Source organism: Amblyomma maculatum, chromosome 9, assembly GCF_055883805.1.
Source record: "Amblyomma maculatum isolate TAMU_Amacu chromosome 9, ASM5588380v1, whole genome shotgun sequence".
Lineage (NCBI taxonomy): Eukaryota > Metazoa > Arthropoda > Arachnida > Ixodida > Ixodidae > Amblyomma > Amblyomma maculatum.
Genome location: NC_139352.1, coordinates 101654032 through 101673499, shown reverse-complemented (window position 1 = coordinate 101673499; position 19468 = coordinate 101654032). Strand labels below are relative to the sequence as shown.

Here is a 19468-nt window from a genome sequence, read left to right as displayed (position 1 = left end):
AATTTTTTTGGGTGGCCTGACTATGAATGAAGTCAGCTAAATAGGGACATATTCTCTCTTGGGTGAAAGCGGGGGAACAAAACAGTTACGGAATAGGAGAGAAACGAAAGCTGGCGATAGGTTGGAAATACACAAGTGCTCAACACGATTCATGATACAAAGCTGAACATTATCGTTTCGCAGCACCCTGCAGCAGTCATACCCAGAAATTGAGGACAGGCGCAATTTATCATCATCATCATAACCTAGCCTGCACAAACCGCAGGATGAATGCATCTTCCATATTACTCCAATTATTCCGGTATTCTGCTAGCTGCCCCCACTTGTCCCTATCGAACTTAACTTCATCCACTCGACTAACTTTCCGCCGCCTCCTGCTGCGTTTTCCCTCCTTGGAATTAAGCTTGTTACGCTAAGTAACCATCGATTATTGTCACTTCATATTACATGTCATGCTTAAGCCCTTTTCTTCTTGATCTCCACTAGAATGTCGTTGACTCGAGTTATTTTTCTTACACACTTGCACGCTTCTTATCTGCTAAAGTTAATCCTACCATCTTCCATTCCAAAGCTCCGTGCGTTGTAACATGTAACTATTATATATTTTCCTTTTGAGTGATACCGGCAAGCTGCTAGTCATAATCTGCGAGTACACGGCCAATTCACTACATCCTAATCTTATTCTTCCATTTATTTTCATTTAATGTTATGGATCTGCGGTCACTACCTGCAATAAGTAGACATGCTTGTCTACCACTCCCGGTACTTAACTAGCTATTATAAACTGTGCTTCTCTATGCTGTTGAATATTACCTTCAGTCTCAGTTCAGTCGTTCAGTCGTGTCCAACTCTTCGTGACCCTAAGGACCATGTCACGCCACGCTTTCCGGTCTCTCACTATCTTCATAACATCACATAACTTCATCTGCAGCGCCTCGAGAATGCCATCTAACCATCGCGTTCGCTGCCTACCCCTTCTCCGGCGATCCTCAACCTTTCCCAACATCAAATCTTTCTCCAGTGACTCTTCTCTTCTCATCAGATGACCAAAGTAGCTGAGCTTTAACTTTAGAATTTGACCTTCCAAAGAGCAGTCAGGGTTTATGGTAGACAGTATCGACTGATTTGATCTTCTGGCAGTCCAAGGAACTCTCAAGAGTCTCCGCCAGTACCACAAATCAAACGTGTCAATTCTTCGGCGGTCAGCCTTCTTCACAGTCCAACTCATGCATCCATACATCACAACTGGAAAGACAATAGCACGAGTTATACGGATCTTTGTTGGCAGACTAATGTCTTTGCTCTTTACTAGGTGGTCAAGGCTTACCATGGGTCTCTTTCCCAGAAGCAGGCGTCTCCTAATTTCATGACTTCAGTCTGCTTCCGGGGTTATCTTGGAGCACAAGAAGACAAAATCTGTCACAGCTTCCACTTCTTGTCCCTTGATGCTCCAGGACTTGATAGGGCAAAACGCCATGATCTTTGTCTTTACATATATGTGATATGTCAAATGTTATATGTCTTTTGCATATGACATTTTATGCATACCTTCCTGCTTTTTTCTGTAAGGGCCAGATAATATGTTTTCAATTCATCCCATGAGTTACTTAGCAAGGCAATGTCATCAGCGAATCGCTGGTTACTGAGGTATTTTCTATTGACCCTAATCTCTAACTACTCCCATTCCAAGTCTCTGTACACTTTCTCTAAGCAAGCTGTGAATAGTTGTTTGGAAATCGGGATCCTTGCCTAGCACTTTTCCTGTTATTAGTCTTTATGAAGAGTTATAATTGCTACGCGGCTACTGTAAGCACTTCTCAATACTTTGACAAGCGCATTTAGGCATAGTGTAACATATCAGACCATTATCATAATTATAGATTCGGATGAACGGTTGCCGTTTGGTGCTATTGAACTCGTGTATTATTATGCTTAGCCGTCCTTCCTTATGTGTGAACTGTCCTCGGTGCAGTCCCTAAATGGTCATGAATGTTATACCACGGTATACCACGGGGTGCTGCTTTTTCTGCACTCTTATCAAGTAAATGGGTTTTCATATTGTTAATTAGGGAGAGGATTAAAGCCGGTTCATACGCTGCAATCTATTCGTTTACCTGCACAAGCAAAATAAGAACTGCTGATTTCTATCGTTGATAAGCTTCAGAAGCAACCGCTATCGCAATTTAAAAGGCAGCTTGGCTTCTCCGAAGAGGAAGTTGATATGTGTAAGGAAGTGCCGGATATTATAGCTGCCCCCCCCCCCCCCGAAATTAGGAAGACAAGACGGGCGCCTTTCAACAGTGACGAATATTTTATGGAAGGTAAAAAATTGGGGTGGTTTTGTTTCGGTAACCAGATTAATGAAATCAGTTCCGAAATACATTCAGAATGGGTAACTGTAATATATATTTGCAAACTTTGTCTTATATAGAATGAATATGAATGGGATGGCTAGGAAAAGCCAGGACGAAACCTTTAACCTTCATAAAATTGTTGAACGCCGTAATGGCCATAGTGTCTTCTGCAGGCGGTAGACGACACTTTGCTGGCTCCCACCTGCCAGCGGCGACAGATAGTTGCCGAGTGAAGAGATGGAAATCACCTGCCCCCATTTAAGGAAAAGAGAAATTGGAGAGAAGGTAAGCGGGCTTGCACAGCCGTAATACCGCTGCAGTAGGAGAGTGAAGTTGGCGAGTTGGTTCACAGATCCCCCCCCCCCCCCCTACCAACCATCCCATCTTCCCTTCCCCTTGGACGCCAAGAGTGCCGCCACAACTCAGGCCGGTATAACCCAGGCCCAATATCCCCCCCAAAAGAATAACCCAAGGTACTCATCATCATCATCACAGATTTATAAATTTAAAATCTGCTCTCGCGAGACAAGAGGAGAACAGAAACTAGGATGCACGCACAAAGAGCGCCCGTGGCGACGGCCAGGATGGCTATCATGGGAGGAGGTTATAGTGAGCGCTGAAAGATCCGTAGCCTGGAGATGATGTAAGGAATAGCGTGTAAACGCTAGTTTTGAGTGGACCAGGAGGTCGAGAAGAGGCAGCAAGAAATGTGGCCGGAGAGTAGGGAGCCGGAAGAAGAAAAGGCGGAAGCGGAGGTGGAAAATGGAGGTGGAGGGCCATATAGGGGAGGGGAGATGGTTAGCGCTGAATATGCGTCAGCTGATGCGTACTGTGCGGTGGTGAAATGGGATTGCGAGGTGATGTGACACTGACAGCGCTGAAAAAATGTTTTTACAGTGTGTGGTAACGGAAATTCCACGGTCTCCAAGCCGTACCAATTTTAGCAGCGGGATGCCTTTAAAGAAGACATGAATAAAGGCATGAACATTATACTACTATGCACAAAAAATCACAACAGTCTGCGTCGCGATTCCTCCCACAGTTTTAATTACTTCAAATAAGTCAAGTATAGTCCTCTTCTTTCAGAACTATTCGTTGACCAATCACCTATGAAACATCTCTGCTTATCACAAGCTGTCATTTACAACAATAAATAGGTCGAAAAGAAGCATCAGCTGAAGCGTCATTTAGTGTAAAAAAAAGAGTAATCTCGTGTAGTGCGTACAGGGAGCATCCACGTACTTCATATTGGCGGTCCTTCTTTTGGTACGCAAAGCACGGCGAAAGGCAGCACACAAATTTACTCGGCTTATCATTATGTGTTTCAGCTTGCACTGCTGAATCTGTGGTCTTCACCATAAAACAGCTTCAGTGACTCACTTGAATATCTCCTCCATCGGAATGCATCTTTTAAATTCTGTATGTCGGCATATCGAAGTACCAAAATGTATAGGGGGCCTCTCTTCACTCTAATCCTCGGCGCTCTCTTATCAAGCTGGCGTGAGAACAGCGCCAGGATGCGGCTTCCTAATCATGCTTCTTCGTCTAGGCTACGGCATGGGCTCTCTTCAGTACCGCGCCGCTGTCGTCATCTGCTTGTGACATCAGCAAGTTGCCCTTCCATTTAAACAAGACGTTTGGGCCCACGTGGCGGCTAGACAAGCACATTGTCAAGGCCGTCCTTGAATCACGTGAAAGATCCGGATAAACAGCAACATCATCTTCTGCTGCCTATATGAAGAGCAGGCAGGACCTGGACGCCCTTAGTGGGCACGAGAACAGCACCAGGATGCGGATTGATAATCCGCTCTGCTTCTTCGTCCAGGTTAGTCTTGTTACTTCCCTGTACGCTAAGAAATCAAATGACGCGTGCCTGTTGCTGTTCCCACGCCCGGGAGCCTTGCTTTCTAAGTTGAGTGAGTGCTGTGATGTCGCAAACCAGCTGCTTGTGTTGTCCGGGGATGTCGAGCCCAATCCTGGGTCTAACACGAGGGCCTAGGCACAGGGCTCTATGCATGACGCCAAGTCTAATCAGTTGGAAGATATGTTTGCCATGTAAGAAGCTGTACACAAGCGAACTGCGGAAATGCAGCTGGACCAAGCGGCTTTTATAGTCTGTTGAACTTCAAAAGTACCAGCTGAAATTGGAAGAAAATTTGACAGAAATTACCAAAAGGCTAACGGAAGTTGAGCGCAAACCGGTTGCCGTTGATGTAGGCGAGAGGGAAGTACAGCCTTTTTAGCAGTTAGTTGACCAACTTTCAAGTGAAAACGCCTAACTGCGCGAACGCTTGGCTGAGCTTGAAGACAGGCAGCGACGCGAGAACCTTCTAGTCTATGGTATATCAGACACGCAGGAGTCCTGGGCTTCGTCAGAAGAAAACCTAGTTAGTATTCTTACTTCCTGCTTACCAAATCCGTCCTCTTAAATTTTGATCGAAATAGCACACAAGCTCGGCGGCTTCGCATCAGATAAATGCAGACCGATTATTGCCAGATTCTCATCTTCCAAGATGAAACAGAAAAAACTGGTCAATAGTTCCAAGCTCCAGGATAAAAAAATACGCTCAGTGACGTCTATTCGCCCGCCACTCGTCACGCTAAAAAAACTGGTTGAATTCAGCAAAACCCAGCCTTTAACATTCAAGCTTCGCTTCAATAAGCTCTTCATAAAAAAACAAGTGCTACGTTTACAAACACTCTGATGATTCTGTCCATGAAATCCGGAGCCACTTCCCATTTCCGGCCGAGCGTTCTGAGAATTCTATAGATGAACCCTATTGTGCCTCTGGGCCACCGACCGATACTCTAACTGAATAGCACTGCGTACTGCGTGAGGGGCAGTAGAATGAAATCCCCGGTAATTACCCCGCTTTTATTTGTATTCAGAAATATTCTTAGCCTAATATCTAAAAGCAATGATCTGTGTTCTGGTATCGATTCTTGCGATGCTGACATCGGATGCCTGACTGAAACTTGGCTATCAGGAAATATAGATAGCAGCGAAATACTAACCTGTAAGAAGCGCTGTAACATTTATCGGTGCGACAGGTTGTCTAGATGCGGCGGAAGAGTGCTTGTAGCTGTTACAGATATTGTTATGTCTTTCCCGGTGCATTCTTTAACTCGTTAGAACTTGTGCTGGTCGAAATTCGCACCTGCTCTAGTAAATTGAAATTGGGCGTTTGCTATCGTTCGCCGTCTGCTTCCCCCCCCTCCCCCCCCTTTGTTAACGAACTTCATGACGCCATCCATATGATTACAGTTCGTTATCCGAACAGCCCATTCAATTTACTGGGTAATTTTATTTCCACTACATAGTTTGGTCTAATGTGCGTTCTTCTTATTGTGATCCCTTTTCGAGCGAATGTGACATATTTCTGAATCCCTGCAGTGATTTCAACTTGTCCCAGCTTGTAATGCAGGCAACTCGAATTTCGCTTACTACGTCTAATATCCTCGACATGATACTCACCACAACGCCTGATCTTTTCCAGTCCATTACATACTTGCCATGGGTAAGCGATCACCTACTGCGTCATTTTTCTTTGACTTGCACTGTTCCACATCAACGTAACCACAGAAAGCACATCCGTAATTGCAAGAAGGCTGACAATCGCTTCAAACAGTCTGCACACCGGGTGACTGGAAAGTCGGGAAGGTGATTCCGTTGCATAAGTTCGGAGATAAACATTCCCCACATAAATATTGATCAATTTCATTAACAATCATTCCGTGTAAAATCATGGGGCATGTTAATTACCTTCACCTTGTATCATTCCTTGATTCTAATGCTTTTTTTATTGACAGTCAACATGGGTTTCGGAAGTTGTTTTCTTGTGAAACGCAGCTTTTAACCTTCACGCATAATCTAAATTCATTCGTTGACAGGGGTTCCGTTGTCGACTGCATATTTCTCGATTTTTCGAAGGCTTCTGACAAGGTCTCTCATCAACAGATTTTTCTGAAACTAAGTAAACTTAACCTTGACCTGAACACTCTTAGGTGGCTGCATTCGTTTCTTACAGATCGTTCACAGTTTGTCATTGCTAATAACAAATTATCCTTCACTTCTCCAGTTCAACCGGCGTGCCACAAGGCTCTGCACTAGGGCCTCTTCTTTTTTATTATATATTGTTACGACGGGGGTTTGATGTTGGAGCGCTCAACAAAAAGTCGAGAGGGTAGGGAGCTCAGCTGGTCAACGGCTGCGAATCCGGCACGGGCGCGAGAGTCTCCTCGTTTTTCTCAACGTACTTTTTCCTGTCTTCTTTTATGTTTTTAATCTTCTTCAGGATTGCTACATTTCCCCTCGAGACAGCCGAAACCCCCCTTGGCGAGGGCTTGAGTCGTTCCCACGGAATTGACACGGCTTCATCCGGGCGGCATGAGCGACTTCCGTTGTAGCTGAGCGACGACCAGTTGCGGTCATGCGTGCGATTTCGTAATTCAGATCACTGACGTGGTTGAGTACAACGTAGGGGCCAGCGTAATTCGCCAATATTTTCTGGGCTAAACCCCGTTTCCGGAGAGGTCGCCAAAGCCACACTAAGTCTCCTGGTGCGTAAGACACATGACGATGCTGTCTGTCGTATCCAGCTTTTAAACGCTCTTGCGAAGCCAAAATCCGAAACGGGCGAGACAGCGAGCTTCTTTGGCCCGACGAAGATTTTCGGCGATGCAAGGTCTGTTATGGACGGAATAGCGAAGATTGGTGTCGACGAATTACCGAGGATCACGGGCAGATCAATCAAGGGGAAATGAGGGTGCTCGTTATAATACATGGAGGAAAGAAGCCAACAGTCGGCGAGGCCTAGGAAAGCGTTAGGGACGGTACTTTGTCTTTTTTTAATGTTTACTTGGATAATCAAAGAAATTAGTAATGTAATCTATTTAGGGGAAATATAATTAGACACAAAGTAGAAGATAAAACAACGTGCCGATGGTGGGATCCGAACCCAGGACCTCCGAATAACGCGTCCGGTGCTCTTCCAACTGAGCTACATCGGCCGCTGTCCCCCCTGCTACTTTTTTTGGGTATTTATGTTCTCTGTACACGAACCTTGAGAGTGTTCACCAGCGCCACCCTCAGCCATAGCGGCGGACGTGGGACGTCCTTTGTACCGCCAGCGTCACGTAGAACGTGATCAAGAGCGAGGGCGAAAGCTGTGCTAGAACCCTCTTACGCTACCTATGGCTTCAAGACTGCCAGAACCGAGACCCCCGTAAGCTACAAGCAGATCAATCAAGGGGAAATGAGGGTGCTCGTTATAATACATGGAGGAAAGAAGCCAACAGTCGACGAGGCCAAGGAAAGCGTTGGGGACGGTACTTTGTCTTTTTTTTAATGCTTACTTGGATAATCACAGAAATTAGTAATGTAATCTGTTTAGGGGAAATATAATTAGACACAAAGTAGAAGATAAAACAACGTGCCGATGGTGGGATCCGAACCCAGGACCTCCGAATTACGCGTCCGGTGCTCTTCCAACTGAGCTACATCGGCCGCTGTCCCCCCTGCTACTTTTTTTGGGTATTTATGTTCTCTGTACACGAACCTTGAGAGTGTTCACCAGCGCCACCCTCAGCCATAGCGGCGGACGTGGGACGTCCTTTGTACCGCCAGCGTCACGTAGAACGTGATCAAGAGCGAGGGCGAAAGCTGTGCTAGAACCCTCTTACGCTACCTATGGCTTCAAGACTGCCAGTACCGAGACCCCCGTAAGCTACAAGCAGATCAATCAAGGGGAAATTAGGGTGCTCGTTATAATACATGGAGGAAAGAAGCCAACAGTCGGCGAGGCCAACGAAAGCGTTGGGGACGGTACTTTGTCTTTTTTTTTTAATGCTTACTTGGATAATCACAGAAATTAGTAATGTAATCTGTTTAGGGGAAATATAATTAGACACAAAGTAGAAGATAAAACAACTTGCCGATGGCGGGATCCGAACCCAGGACCTCCGAATTACGCGTCCGGTGCTCTTCCAACTGAGCTACATCGGCTGCTGTCCCCCCTGCTACTTTTTTGGGTATTTATGTTCTCTGTATACGAACCTTGAGAGTGTTCACCAGCGCCACCCTCAGCCATAGCGGCGGACGTGGGACGTCCTTTGTACCGCCAGCGTCACGTAGAACGTGATCAAGAGCGAGGGCGAAAGCTGTGCTAGAACCCTCTTACGCTACCTATGGCTTCAAGACTGCCATAACCGAGACCCCCGTTAGCTACAAGCAGATTAATCAAGGGGAAATGAGGGTGCCCGTTATAATAAATGGAGGAAAGAAGCCAACGGTCGGCGAGGCCAAGGAAAGCGTTTGGGACGGTACTTTGTCTTTTTTTGTAGCCGGTTGTCTCATGTGTTGCAGTGTTTAAGGCAAACTTTATAAACGGCAGTATTGTATTCCATGTCTTGTGGTCTGATGCAATGTACATAGAGAGTATGTTGACGAGTGTGCGGTTGGTGCGCTCCGTCAAACCGTTGGTTTGAGTGGGGTATGGTGCGGAGTGTCGAAAATGTGACGAGCACAATCTGAGAAGCTCTTCCACAACATCTGCCGTAAACTGCCGACCTCGATCACTGATGATTGCTCGCAGAGGTCCATGGCGCAGGATGACGGAACGGAGCACACGTGATGAGTAGTGGCTGAAGGAAGAACAGCCGTTTCGCTGTAGCGGGTGAGGTGGTCGGCACAAACCACTATCCAGTGATTTCCATCGGAACATTTCGGGAAGGGACCCATAAGGTCGATTCCAACTTTCTCAAATGCACCATGTGGTTGAGTCACAGGATGCAGCAGGCCCTGTGGCGTGGACGTAGCACGTTTGTGTCTCTGGCACTCGGTGCAGCTCGCCATATATCGCTCAGTCGTCTGGCGCATTTTTGGCTAATAAAACTGGTCGCGTTCACAGTGCAGCGTTCGTGCAGAGTCCAGGTTACCGGAACCGGGGTCGACGTGCATGGCACGCAGGATGCGTGAGCGGTAGCTCTCGGGAACCACAAGTAGAAAATTCGTGCCGTTGCTGGAGTAAGCCTTTTTGTACAGAAGGCAATCACGGAGACAGAATGGGCTGGGAGCTGTGGAATCGCGCGCCGCCGCAAGCAGTGGCTCAGGCTTATGTCGATGTCTTGCGCAGTTCGCAGAGCCGATGCGTCAGAAAACTCGGGAACGACGGAGGAGACGTAGTGATCGACGTCAGCAGTCACATTCGGTCGTAGGAAGGCGGAGACGTGAAAGACAGTCTACATCGTCATGTTTGCGGCCAGTTTTGTACGAAACAGTGAAGTCCTACTCCTGCAGACGAAGGGCCCAGTGTGCCAGACGATCAGATGGATCACGAAGGTTGACGAGCCAACACAGGGCATGATGGTGCGTCACAATCGTGAAATGGCATCCATATAAGTAGCCCCAAAATCGCTGAACAGCGAAAACTACAGCGAGGCACTCTTGCTCCGTAACAGTGTAGTTACGCTCAGGTTTGCTGAGGGAACAGCTTACATACGCAATTACATGCTCGTTGCACAAGAAAAGCACCAGTACCAATCTCGCTCGCATCAGTGTGGACTTCCGTTGGAGCGGAGGGGTTGAAGTGCCGTAGTATGAGATGTGACGTAAGCTGAAAACTTTAGCGGGTGGAAAGACGCGTCACAATCCAGTCGTACGGGACATCCTTTTGTAGAAGGGACGTCAGAAGGTAAGCGACGTCGGCAAATCTTGGGATGAATCGTTCTAAAGTAGGAGCATAGACCCAGAAAACTTCGGAGGTCCTTTTGATTCTGGGGTCGTTCAAATGCTACAACTGCTGCCGTCTTCTGTGGATCTGGCCGAACTCCATCGCGGTCGACGAGATGTCCGAGTACTAGAGCTTGACGCTCGCCATAGCGCCACTTTTTAGAATTCAGGGCAAGGCCAGCCTTCTGCAGGCAATCTAAAACAATAGCGAGTCGCATGCTCAGTAAACGTACGGCCAAAAATAACAACGTCGTCTAAATAGCACATGCTGATTTCGCACTTGAGGCCGCGCAGTATACTGTGAACATAGATCTTTCAAAACTCGCCGGTGTATTACATAGGCCAAAGGGAATCACATTGAATTCATATAGGCCGTCCGGCGCAGCAAACTCAGTTTTTTCTTTGTCAGCAGAGTCCTTAGGAATCTGCCAATACCCCGATCGCAAATCAACCGAAGAGAAATAAGATGCAGAGAAAAGGCAATCTAAGACATCGTCGATCCGCGGGAGAAGATACACGTCCTTTTTAGTGATGGAACTGAGGAGATGGTAGTGGATGCAGAACCTCCATGTTCCGTCCTTTCGTTTTTAACAATATCACGGGAGCGGCCCAAGGACTGGAGGGCTCCTGAACTACGCCCCTGTTCAACATTACTCGGTGATCACCTTGCGCTCTGACAACGACACGCGGTACGGCTTTTGGCGGATCGGATGGGCAGATTCCTTCTCAATCCTGTGGCGTGCGCGGAAAACGTTGAGAGCCGTCGGAGTGCTTGAAATCAAAGTCTGACCCGTTCTGGGACAAAAGGTTGTTCAACATCTGTCGTTGTGAGGTATTCAACAATGAGCTGATCATCGGAAGGAGCTTCTCGTCAACAGGTGAGTAGTTGAGGGTTATCAAGCGAAGAAGTAACGAGTTACATAATTCGGTATAGCTGCGCTACGTGAAGCTAGTTTAAGCCCGTTGGAAAAACACCCGGTTCCGGTTAGCAATTTATAGTCCACAGTCCGGTGCGGCCCTCTTTTACATAACCCAAACAATGCAGCACTAACACATTTTTGTTTACGCACTGTGAATGACGAGGCGCCACAGTAGCCTCAAATGAGTCGTTAACGGCGCGGGAGCTGGACACCTGGACGCACACTGCAGAATGTGGCGGTACGAGGACTTCATCACACACAGTCCGGCTTACCATGATAATGACGGTGAGATTTACATGTTTTAATCAGGTTAGCCACAGTGGTGTGGATGTATAACATCCTCCTCGCGTGCAAGATGACCGTGGTTCGAATTCCGGTGCCATGCAATTCCCCACCAGAATACAAAACGTCTGCGCGATGATGAATTTGCATCAACTGGTTTAGGTTGCGACTTCTCCGGTGAACACCACCAGAAAACGCACTCCCTTACCCAAACAGAATTCGACTATCCTGGAGTAGTAATTGACCACATTCTCTTATGAATAATCCAACAAATCCCCGACCCTGAGTCCACAGCGTCTGCGCAGCAACTGACCACGGTGGCGGTCAGACCTGCAACGAAGCAAAGGGTGCTAAGAATCTCTGGCTTCGGACAGGCCGCCATTAGAAACTGACCCTGGCAACATTTAATCCTGGAGCCCTAACTAGTGAGACTAGTTTAGCAGTACTGTTCGAGGAATTAGAGGGTGTGAAATGAAATGTGATAGGGCTTAGTGAGATTAGGACACCAAATGAGGCATTAACGTACTGAACGGCGGACATGCATTGTGTTATCGAGGTATATCGGAGATACGAGTACCAGAAGTGGGGTTTCTTGTCAATAAGGACACAGGTGGTAATATAGAGCTATATACAGCATTAATGAGAGGGTAGCAGGCATCGTAATTAGCCTTAATAAGCGGTATAATCTGATAAACTGAAGGTTGTGCAGGCCTACTCGCCGACATTTAGTCATGATGACCATGCAGTCGAAACCTTCTACGAAGATATAGAATTGTCAATGAGAGAAATAAGGGCGCGGTAAATTTTATACTGGGTGACTTATGCCAAGGCAGGGTAAAAGCTTGCAGAAGACAAGGCTGTCGGGGACTATGACATTGGTTCTATGAATAGCAGGAGAGAGGTTGGCAGAAAGCAATAGCTCAAGAATCATAAATACCTTCTTCAGCAAACGGAAGAAAGGAAATGTACACCATCAAATGAGCATATCAGTCAGACATTCCGGCAGTGACGAAGGAAGAAGTTGAGAAAACGTTCCCATAAATTTCCCATAAATGAAATTCCAACAAAGAAAGGTACCTGTCAGGGAAGGAGACATGATCTCCCCAGTACTATTCACAGCTTGCTTAAAGGAAGTATTCAGATTGGTTTGGCAACAGTTAGGAATAAGAGTTGATGAAGAAAATCTCAGTAATCTGCGATTAGCTGATGATATTGCCTTGTTATGTAACTATAGGGATGAACTCTAAATAATTATTGATCACTTAGACAGGAATAGCAGAAAGGCAGGCTTGGAAATAAATATTCAGAAGACAAAGGCAATGTTCAACAGCATAGGAAAGAAACAGCAGGAAGGCACTCGAAGTGGTAGATGAATTTGTTTACTTAGAACAGGTAGTTACCGCAGATCCAGATCACGAACGAAAAATAACAAAGAGAATAAGATTGAAATCGACCAAATTTGGTAGGTACTCCCAGATTATGACTAGTCGCTTACCGCTATCGCTTCAAGAGGAAAGTATACAACAGTTGAATCTTACCTGTACTCGCCTACGGGGCTGAAACGTGTAGGCCAACGAAAAAGGTTTTATTGAAGTTGAGGACGAAAAATGGCAGGTGTCACGTCAAGAGATAGGAAGCGTGCCGAGTGGGCCAGAGAAATAAGTCCAGTTAATGACATTCTAGAAGAAATGGGCATGAGCAGAGAATGTAGTGCGAAGACAGGATAACCGATGGTGGCTTAGGGCTACAAACTGGATTTCAAGGGAAGAAAGCGCTGCATGGGCTGCAGACAGTTAGGTGGGTGGATGAGGCGAAGTTCGCAGGGTTCAAAATGGGTGCAGCTAGCACAGCACTGGGTTGTTGGAGGAATAAGAGATGCCTTTGCTCTGCAGTGATACCCACTGCACGAAGAAGGCCTCTTCCATATTCCGCTGATGATGATGAATAATCAGGTTAGAGAAGGCTAAAGGTAGGGAAGTGGAGTTTGCCCTAATAAGGTAATCCAGATGCCCATGCTTTGTTTCAGAAAAAAAAGGAAATGACGCTAGGTGTAGGCGCAGAAAGTATTTTTTTTTTCATATCTCTATTGAACTATGGGTGGCGAAGAAAAAATGAGGTAGAGCTGTTTATAAATACAGTGCAGCAAGTTGAATAGAGGAATTGATTATTCGGTATTAGAGCGATGCACGCTGAAAGGTACAATGGATTGCGAAAAGAAACTATAACTACAAAGTTATTATATATTTATGTGTTTAACGTTAACCTCGTGTGAAAGGTTACGGGAAGGAGTCGTTTTTAAAGCCAGAGTTGTTGGGGCTGCCTGGAAAAGGATAAAATATTGGCTATGATAAAAATTGAGAGTAAAGTTGAAGACATTGCTAGTCAAACGGCCCTTTGAAAGGGAAGATTCATGAATCAACACAAAATGTACATCATTAAAAAAAACTGCAATGTGTCACCTAGTTTTGCCTGTTGCTTCGTAATTTGCGGCTATACTTTGAGCCGAGACACCGCGTCTTGTATTTTTATAATGACTGCTGAGTAAGGCCGATGCGACCGTCCACAGCTCTCTACTGTCCTTCTTTCTTGACCTCCTATGTTGGCAAGCTGTGAATTCGCTCCTGCTATACGTTTGTGGGGGAGAGATATCAGCTGAACGGCGCCACACGGCGAAAAACGGGAAAAGCAATTATTCGTAACGTTATATCTTTCATTATGGGGCGGCGTTCTGCATCCCTTATGGTCATCAGGTTGTCTGTCAAGCACTGAAGCGTAATGGGCGCTCCGTACGTGAAGCCGCTTATCGCTGAGCTGCTGCAAGCGCTGGTTTTTTAAGAGATGCACAGTTAGTGGTGTCGACTGGTGTTGCCATTTTTATCAAAGCCTGTGGCGGCTAGTTGGGTTCATGTAGGTATTTTAGTTACAAGATGGAGAATTTCGGCAGTAGCGCTCAAACTACTGGGTACAAATATGAACCAGAGCTAGCAATAAGTTCTGTATTAATTGATTTTGATTCGGTCAAGTTTATTAAGAAAAATGGAGAATAAAAGTGGCCGTTGAATATTTTATTTGAAGAGACATTTTTGAAACTACAAGATATCAATAGCTTATAAGTCGCCACTCTACTTTTGCCATCATTACGGGCGACTCACGTTTTTCACTGTTCTCAGTAGCCTAAGCTACTCTTGCTTTAGGAAGCGCAACATGAAGTCAGTTCTCGAATGCATGGCACTGCACCTGATTCCAAAGCACTGACTCGCTGTCAATTCATTTATTGGCTTTGCATCTCTCGTGGAACTGCTGCGCGAGAAGAAACATTTATGGTCAGGTCAAGCTCAAGCTAGTTGCCTGACAATATATACAAATACCCGCTCGATTGAGACACGGACAGAGGGGCTAACACGCAGATGAAAATATTGAACTGCACGAGCGAGATACTTTTGGGGGCATAACGAAATAATCTAACAACTTAAAACACTTTGTTCGTCTCGCAAACAGACATAACCGGTGAACACAACACGAACAACGTCTTGAGTATTTCAGCCCCGATGCTCTATTGACACTCGCAGTGAAAACCAAAGGTGCGTACCTCTCTGTAAACGCCAGCAAAGCTGCTGCTTCACTCGACTGACGCTTGAAAAAGCACCGCGCCACGGATGAAGCGGGAGCTACACAAGAAGGGGTATGAAGCGATAATTTGGCAGACGCATAAGTTGTATGTGTGGGAGAGGGCGATCAACAGAATGTCAGTGCCGCACGTCGGCGTCCAGATATTTTAACCGAAATATCTAATTATAAACTGGTAGCTTATTCCTTTAAGCGTGCTTAATTGTCCCGTTCAGGAAATGTTTGATGATACCAAGTGATTGTTTCTTCCTTAACGAGTTATCCGTCCCCATATAAAACCGAAGACAGATAAAGGAATACACAGCACGGGTGCTAACGTGCTGACTCCAAGTAATCGTATTGTAGCTGCCACATTATACACTTATGCAGAAAGAATGACCGAGTGCATGCACGTAGGAAATTTCCTAGTAGATTACGGAGAGCTAACCACGTCATAATGGCTATTCACTGGCTCCCAGGGTGGCTGGTGGGTATTAATGCACGTGTTGCACTTTACTTGATCAAAGAAATGATTCAGGCATTTCGCGCGCTAATCTGTCCTTACTTCCGCTCAGAATTTTGATATCCTCAATTAGTGACTCACAGCGCTGATCTTTCTCATCTTCGCAAGAGCGGCAGAGGGCGGGTGGTTTCTCACGAGTCTGATACGTTGTCAAGTGAACGTTCTTGCTCTCTGGCACTTTTGCACAAAATACACTTTGCCACATTTAAGGGGGATTTCCTACACCACACTCGTGGCACAGCGCACGTGCGGCTTTGTATGCTTCATTCCGCAGCCTGTCCTATCAGGGCCAACTAGCCCCGCAATGTATTTGTTTAAAGCGATTGTTTTTTGTTTTCATGATCTGCCAATTGTATAGCAAGAGCTACACTGGGCTGCCAGTCGATCGTTCCTGCACGCTGTACCCAAGGCACGTCGAGCGCTTCGTCGCTGCTTCGCCTACCGTCGCTCTATCAGCGGAACCGCTCGTCACATTCGCATCATTGCTTATAAAAGGCGGAGATGCAACAGGCGGCAATGTCCCAACGTTTGACATGGATCCAGAGAAGGAGAGCCGAACCGCTTCTAAACGGCGTTACAGAGAAAAGAAGGCTAACTGTTCCGATCCGGAAGTTTTGGCCTGGCACTTGGCTACTTACCAAATAAAGAATGAGCGAAAGAAGGCGAAGAGAGCAGCGGAGACGCCCGAATAGGTTTGGTTTGGTTTGTGGGGTTTAACGTCCCAAAGCGACTGAGGATATGAGAGACGCGGTAGTGGAGGACTCCGGAAATTTCGACCACCTGGGGTTCTTTAACGTGCGCTGACATCGCACAGCACACGGACGCCTCTTCGTTTCGCCTTCATCGAAACGCAGCCGCCGAGGTCGGGTTGGAACCCGGGTACTCCAGCACAGTAGTCAGGCGTCTTACCACTGCACCACCCCGGCGGGGCGAATAGAGAGAAACGGCTTGCCAAAGGGAAAGGCCGGACGATGCCTAGCCGCTGAGATGGAGCCTATGGAAGAGGTCAGGCAATGAATTGTATACGAAAGAGACTATACCATTTCGAAATACTGTGTGGACAATTTGGACCGCTGCATGATACTTCAGAGATCATCGGGCAGTCTTCGTCTCTGTCAAGCAAAATGAATAAAACGAGTGTATACCCAGTATCTAGGATTGCAAAAGATGCAGTGACCACGACACTCTCAGCCAGTGAAACGTATATCTTGGTACGTATATCCCGGCACAGCGCAGTTAAGATTATTTTTACATACATTTTGCGACAATACTCCATAACTAATATGGTCCAATTATTATAGTGCAACTATGCCATAAGAACAGTATTCCAATTGAAAGAAATAAGTTTTAATAGTTCACAGCCGATCCTTTTAGTGCTTAATTTTGCACCCTTAATGGTCTGTGTAGTTTAGAACTACAAGCATGGGATAAAATACTAGTCTTAGTATTTATCGATATTAATTTCCATGTCTCTATGCACTTCAACAAGCACCCAGACGTAACAAGCCTCTCTATCATAAGTTTGGTCCCTCAAGGTTAATCGTCAGAAGATCAGACACTAACTAAACTGTCAGGACGTTATCTGCTCCTGAGGAGGCCTTAGAATCTACGAACTGAGTGAAATTGTGTTTCATTGCTTTAGTGTTCGCGACAGAAGCTTCAATGGTATATGCATGCATCAATCCTTTCATAAATCTACTGATGTGAAGACAACCTTCAGATTTTAGCATTACAGAATTGCACAAATTTGTTTTTCGCTCCCATGAATGATAACCTACGTTTTCATACAAATAAATGTTTAGCACCCATAAAATAGCTGAGAGGACAACTTTTATAAGCCAGTGCTAGATTATGATAGAATAGCGAATCGAAGAATATTGACAATTTTCCGGTAGCTATGCCATCCAAAGTAGGATGCACTTCCTCAAGGGCGATTTCAGTGACGTGACGGGAGCATAGTTAGCCTCAGAAAAACTGCCTTATTTTTAAAACAAGGGTTTTAACTTTTGACGACCATGGTATACGACGCACTGCCTGCAAGTCATGTCTGCCGTCATAATCAGGGAAAAACTTATGATCGTTTATCTCAGTTTTTTTTTGCCATCTTTGATTGCGGAGTAATGCGTGCATTACTGTAAACAGAAACAACTGACAGAGATGTACGAAACCTGTATACCTCAGATTGGGCGGGAAGATTGTGCAACATGGGTGAAAAATACAACGAGCTCATTCTCTTGTGCCGCGCATTCCTCACAGATATGGGCAGTGTATCCTCACTGATCCTGAATATAGTTTGGATACTGCGGTGGGTATGGCTATCAGTGTACAAATAATACTAACCAAAGTCAGAAAACTCGGCGAAGAATGGCTAAATGATATCTTCACTTCAAATTACAATGCCACTACGCGCAACCACATTTTTGGGAAGCGTTGTTTGCATTCGCCATGGTGGTTACTTTCTGTGTAATTACTCTATAACAGTTCTAACGTGATGAATGACTGCAATTTAGGCCCATATTAATTACTCTATAACAGTTCTAACGTGATGAATGACTGCAATTTAGGCCCATATTGTGGCAACGAAATAACCGACGCTTTTGGACTGAATCTTCTGCGAAGGAATTATACGCGAAATTGAGAGTCAGTTTCTCCTCCTAAATTTGTAAGTACGTAAGCGCCAGACAATTACTGCTTTAATTCTGGCAGATTCACAGGTGGGCAGCCAAGCACTGCGGAAGAGTAGATGAGAAAACATGCAGAACACTTGTTGTGGTGGGGAAATGGTGAACTTAATCTCCTTCGACCTTCTTGTAGTAGGAGTACTTATGCATTTATTTATTTTGTAAAGAAGAGGTTCCGATTAAGTGGGCAGATCACCGAGAAGGAGGAAGAGAAAGTGATATTGCGGACCAGCTGACTGACCAGCTGACTGCGCATTTTGCGGTGAACAAGAAACATTAGATCACTTTTTATTGTTTTGCCGCCGCTTTACTACGTTGAGAAAACTGTTGATGGAAAGGCCATTGCAACAGCTTGACCTTAGTTTAAGCAGCCCGACATTGTTATCATCTGGCGCCACCATCCTTGGGCGCAGTCACAGGTCTGTTTTTACCGCCATACAAAATTTTTTACTGGACTCAAATCGTTTGCCTTGCTAAATATTTAAACATCACTTATACTACAATTGTAGCGTCAATCTCCCGCGAGTGTTACCACTTTTCATTTTATATTTCACTTATTTCCCGTTTTGTGTCCTTTCCTCTACCCCTGAAATTATTTTTTATAAAAAAAATAAAATAAAATAAAAAATAGAAAAAAAATTCTTTGCTACCCAATTCTTGCCCGATCCCCCTCTGTGGTTATGTGCCATAAGTTATTTGGACAACAACAACAGCAAGTTAGGCCACCCCTGCTCCGGTCCTGCTCGCTACCAGTGCCCACTACCAGTGCCTGGATCCCCGCTTAACACTTTGTGGAGGTCGCGGGATTTCTCTTTCATTTTCTAGCCCTAGAGCTCCGCATCCGTCGAATTCTTACCTCAATGACAGACTCCAGCACTAACACCACCGGCCCCGCTGCCTCGGCCCCTTCTATTCCATGCTCCGGGGTGCTTCGCCAGCGGGACCCACCGGTCTTCAGCGGTACCGACGATTAGGACGTCGAGGACTGGCTTTCTTCGTATGAACGCGTAAGCACCCATAATAAGCGGGATGGCATCATAAAACTTAACAACGTGATCTTCTACCTGACCCAAGTAGCAAAGTTGTGGTTCACAAATCACGAGGATGACATTCCAAATTGGGGCTCGTTCAAATCCCGATTTGTGGATGTCTTCGGTCGACCTGCGGTCCGCAAGCTTCACGCCGAACACCGTTGCGCGAGCGGATGCAGCAGACAGGAGAAACCTTTACCAGCTACAGAAGATGTTTTAGATTTGTGTCATCGTGTAAACACATCAATGACTGAAGCCGAGAAGATTCGCCACATCATGATGGGCATCCACGAAGGCGTATTCAACATTCTGATGGCAAAAGAGCCCCGTACTGTAAGTGAG

The 19468-nt window shown here is 45.8% G+C and overlaps 1 protein-coding gene across 1 annotated transcript in view; it reads left to right on the top strand.

Annotated features, from left to right (window-relative positions):
- Window positions 1-4102: 4102 nt before the first annotated feature.
- The window catches only part of LOC146180056 (uncharacterized), a 65837-nt gene continuing 50471 nt past the window's right edge, over window positions 4103-19468 (top strand). The window contains exons 1-2 of the mRNA XM_084579929.1: window positions 4103-4179; window positions 5852-5872. Coding sequence (XP_084436055.1) covers window positions 5869-5872 — 4 coding nt within the window. The 5' untranslated portion in view covers window positions 4103-4179; window positions 5852-5868. The remainder of the gene's footprint in view (window positions 4180-5851; window positions 5873-19468) is intronic.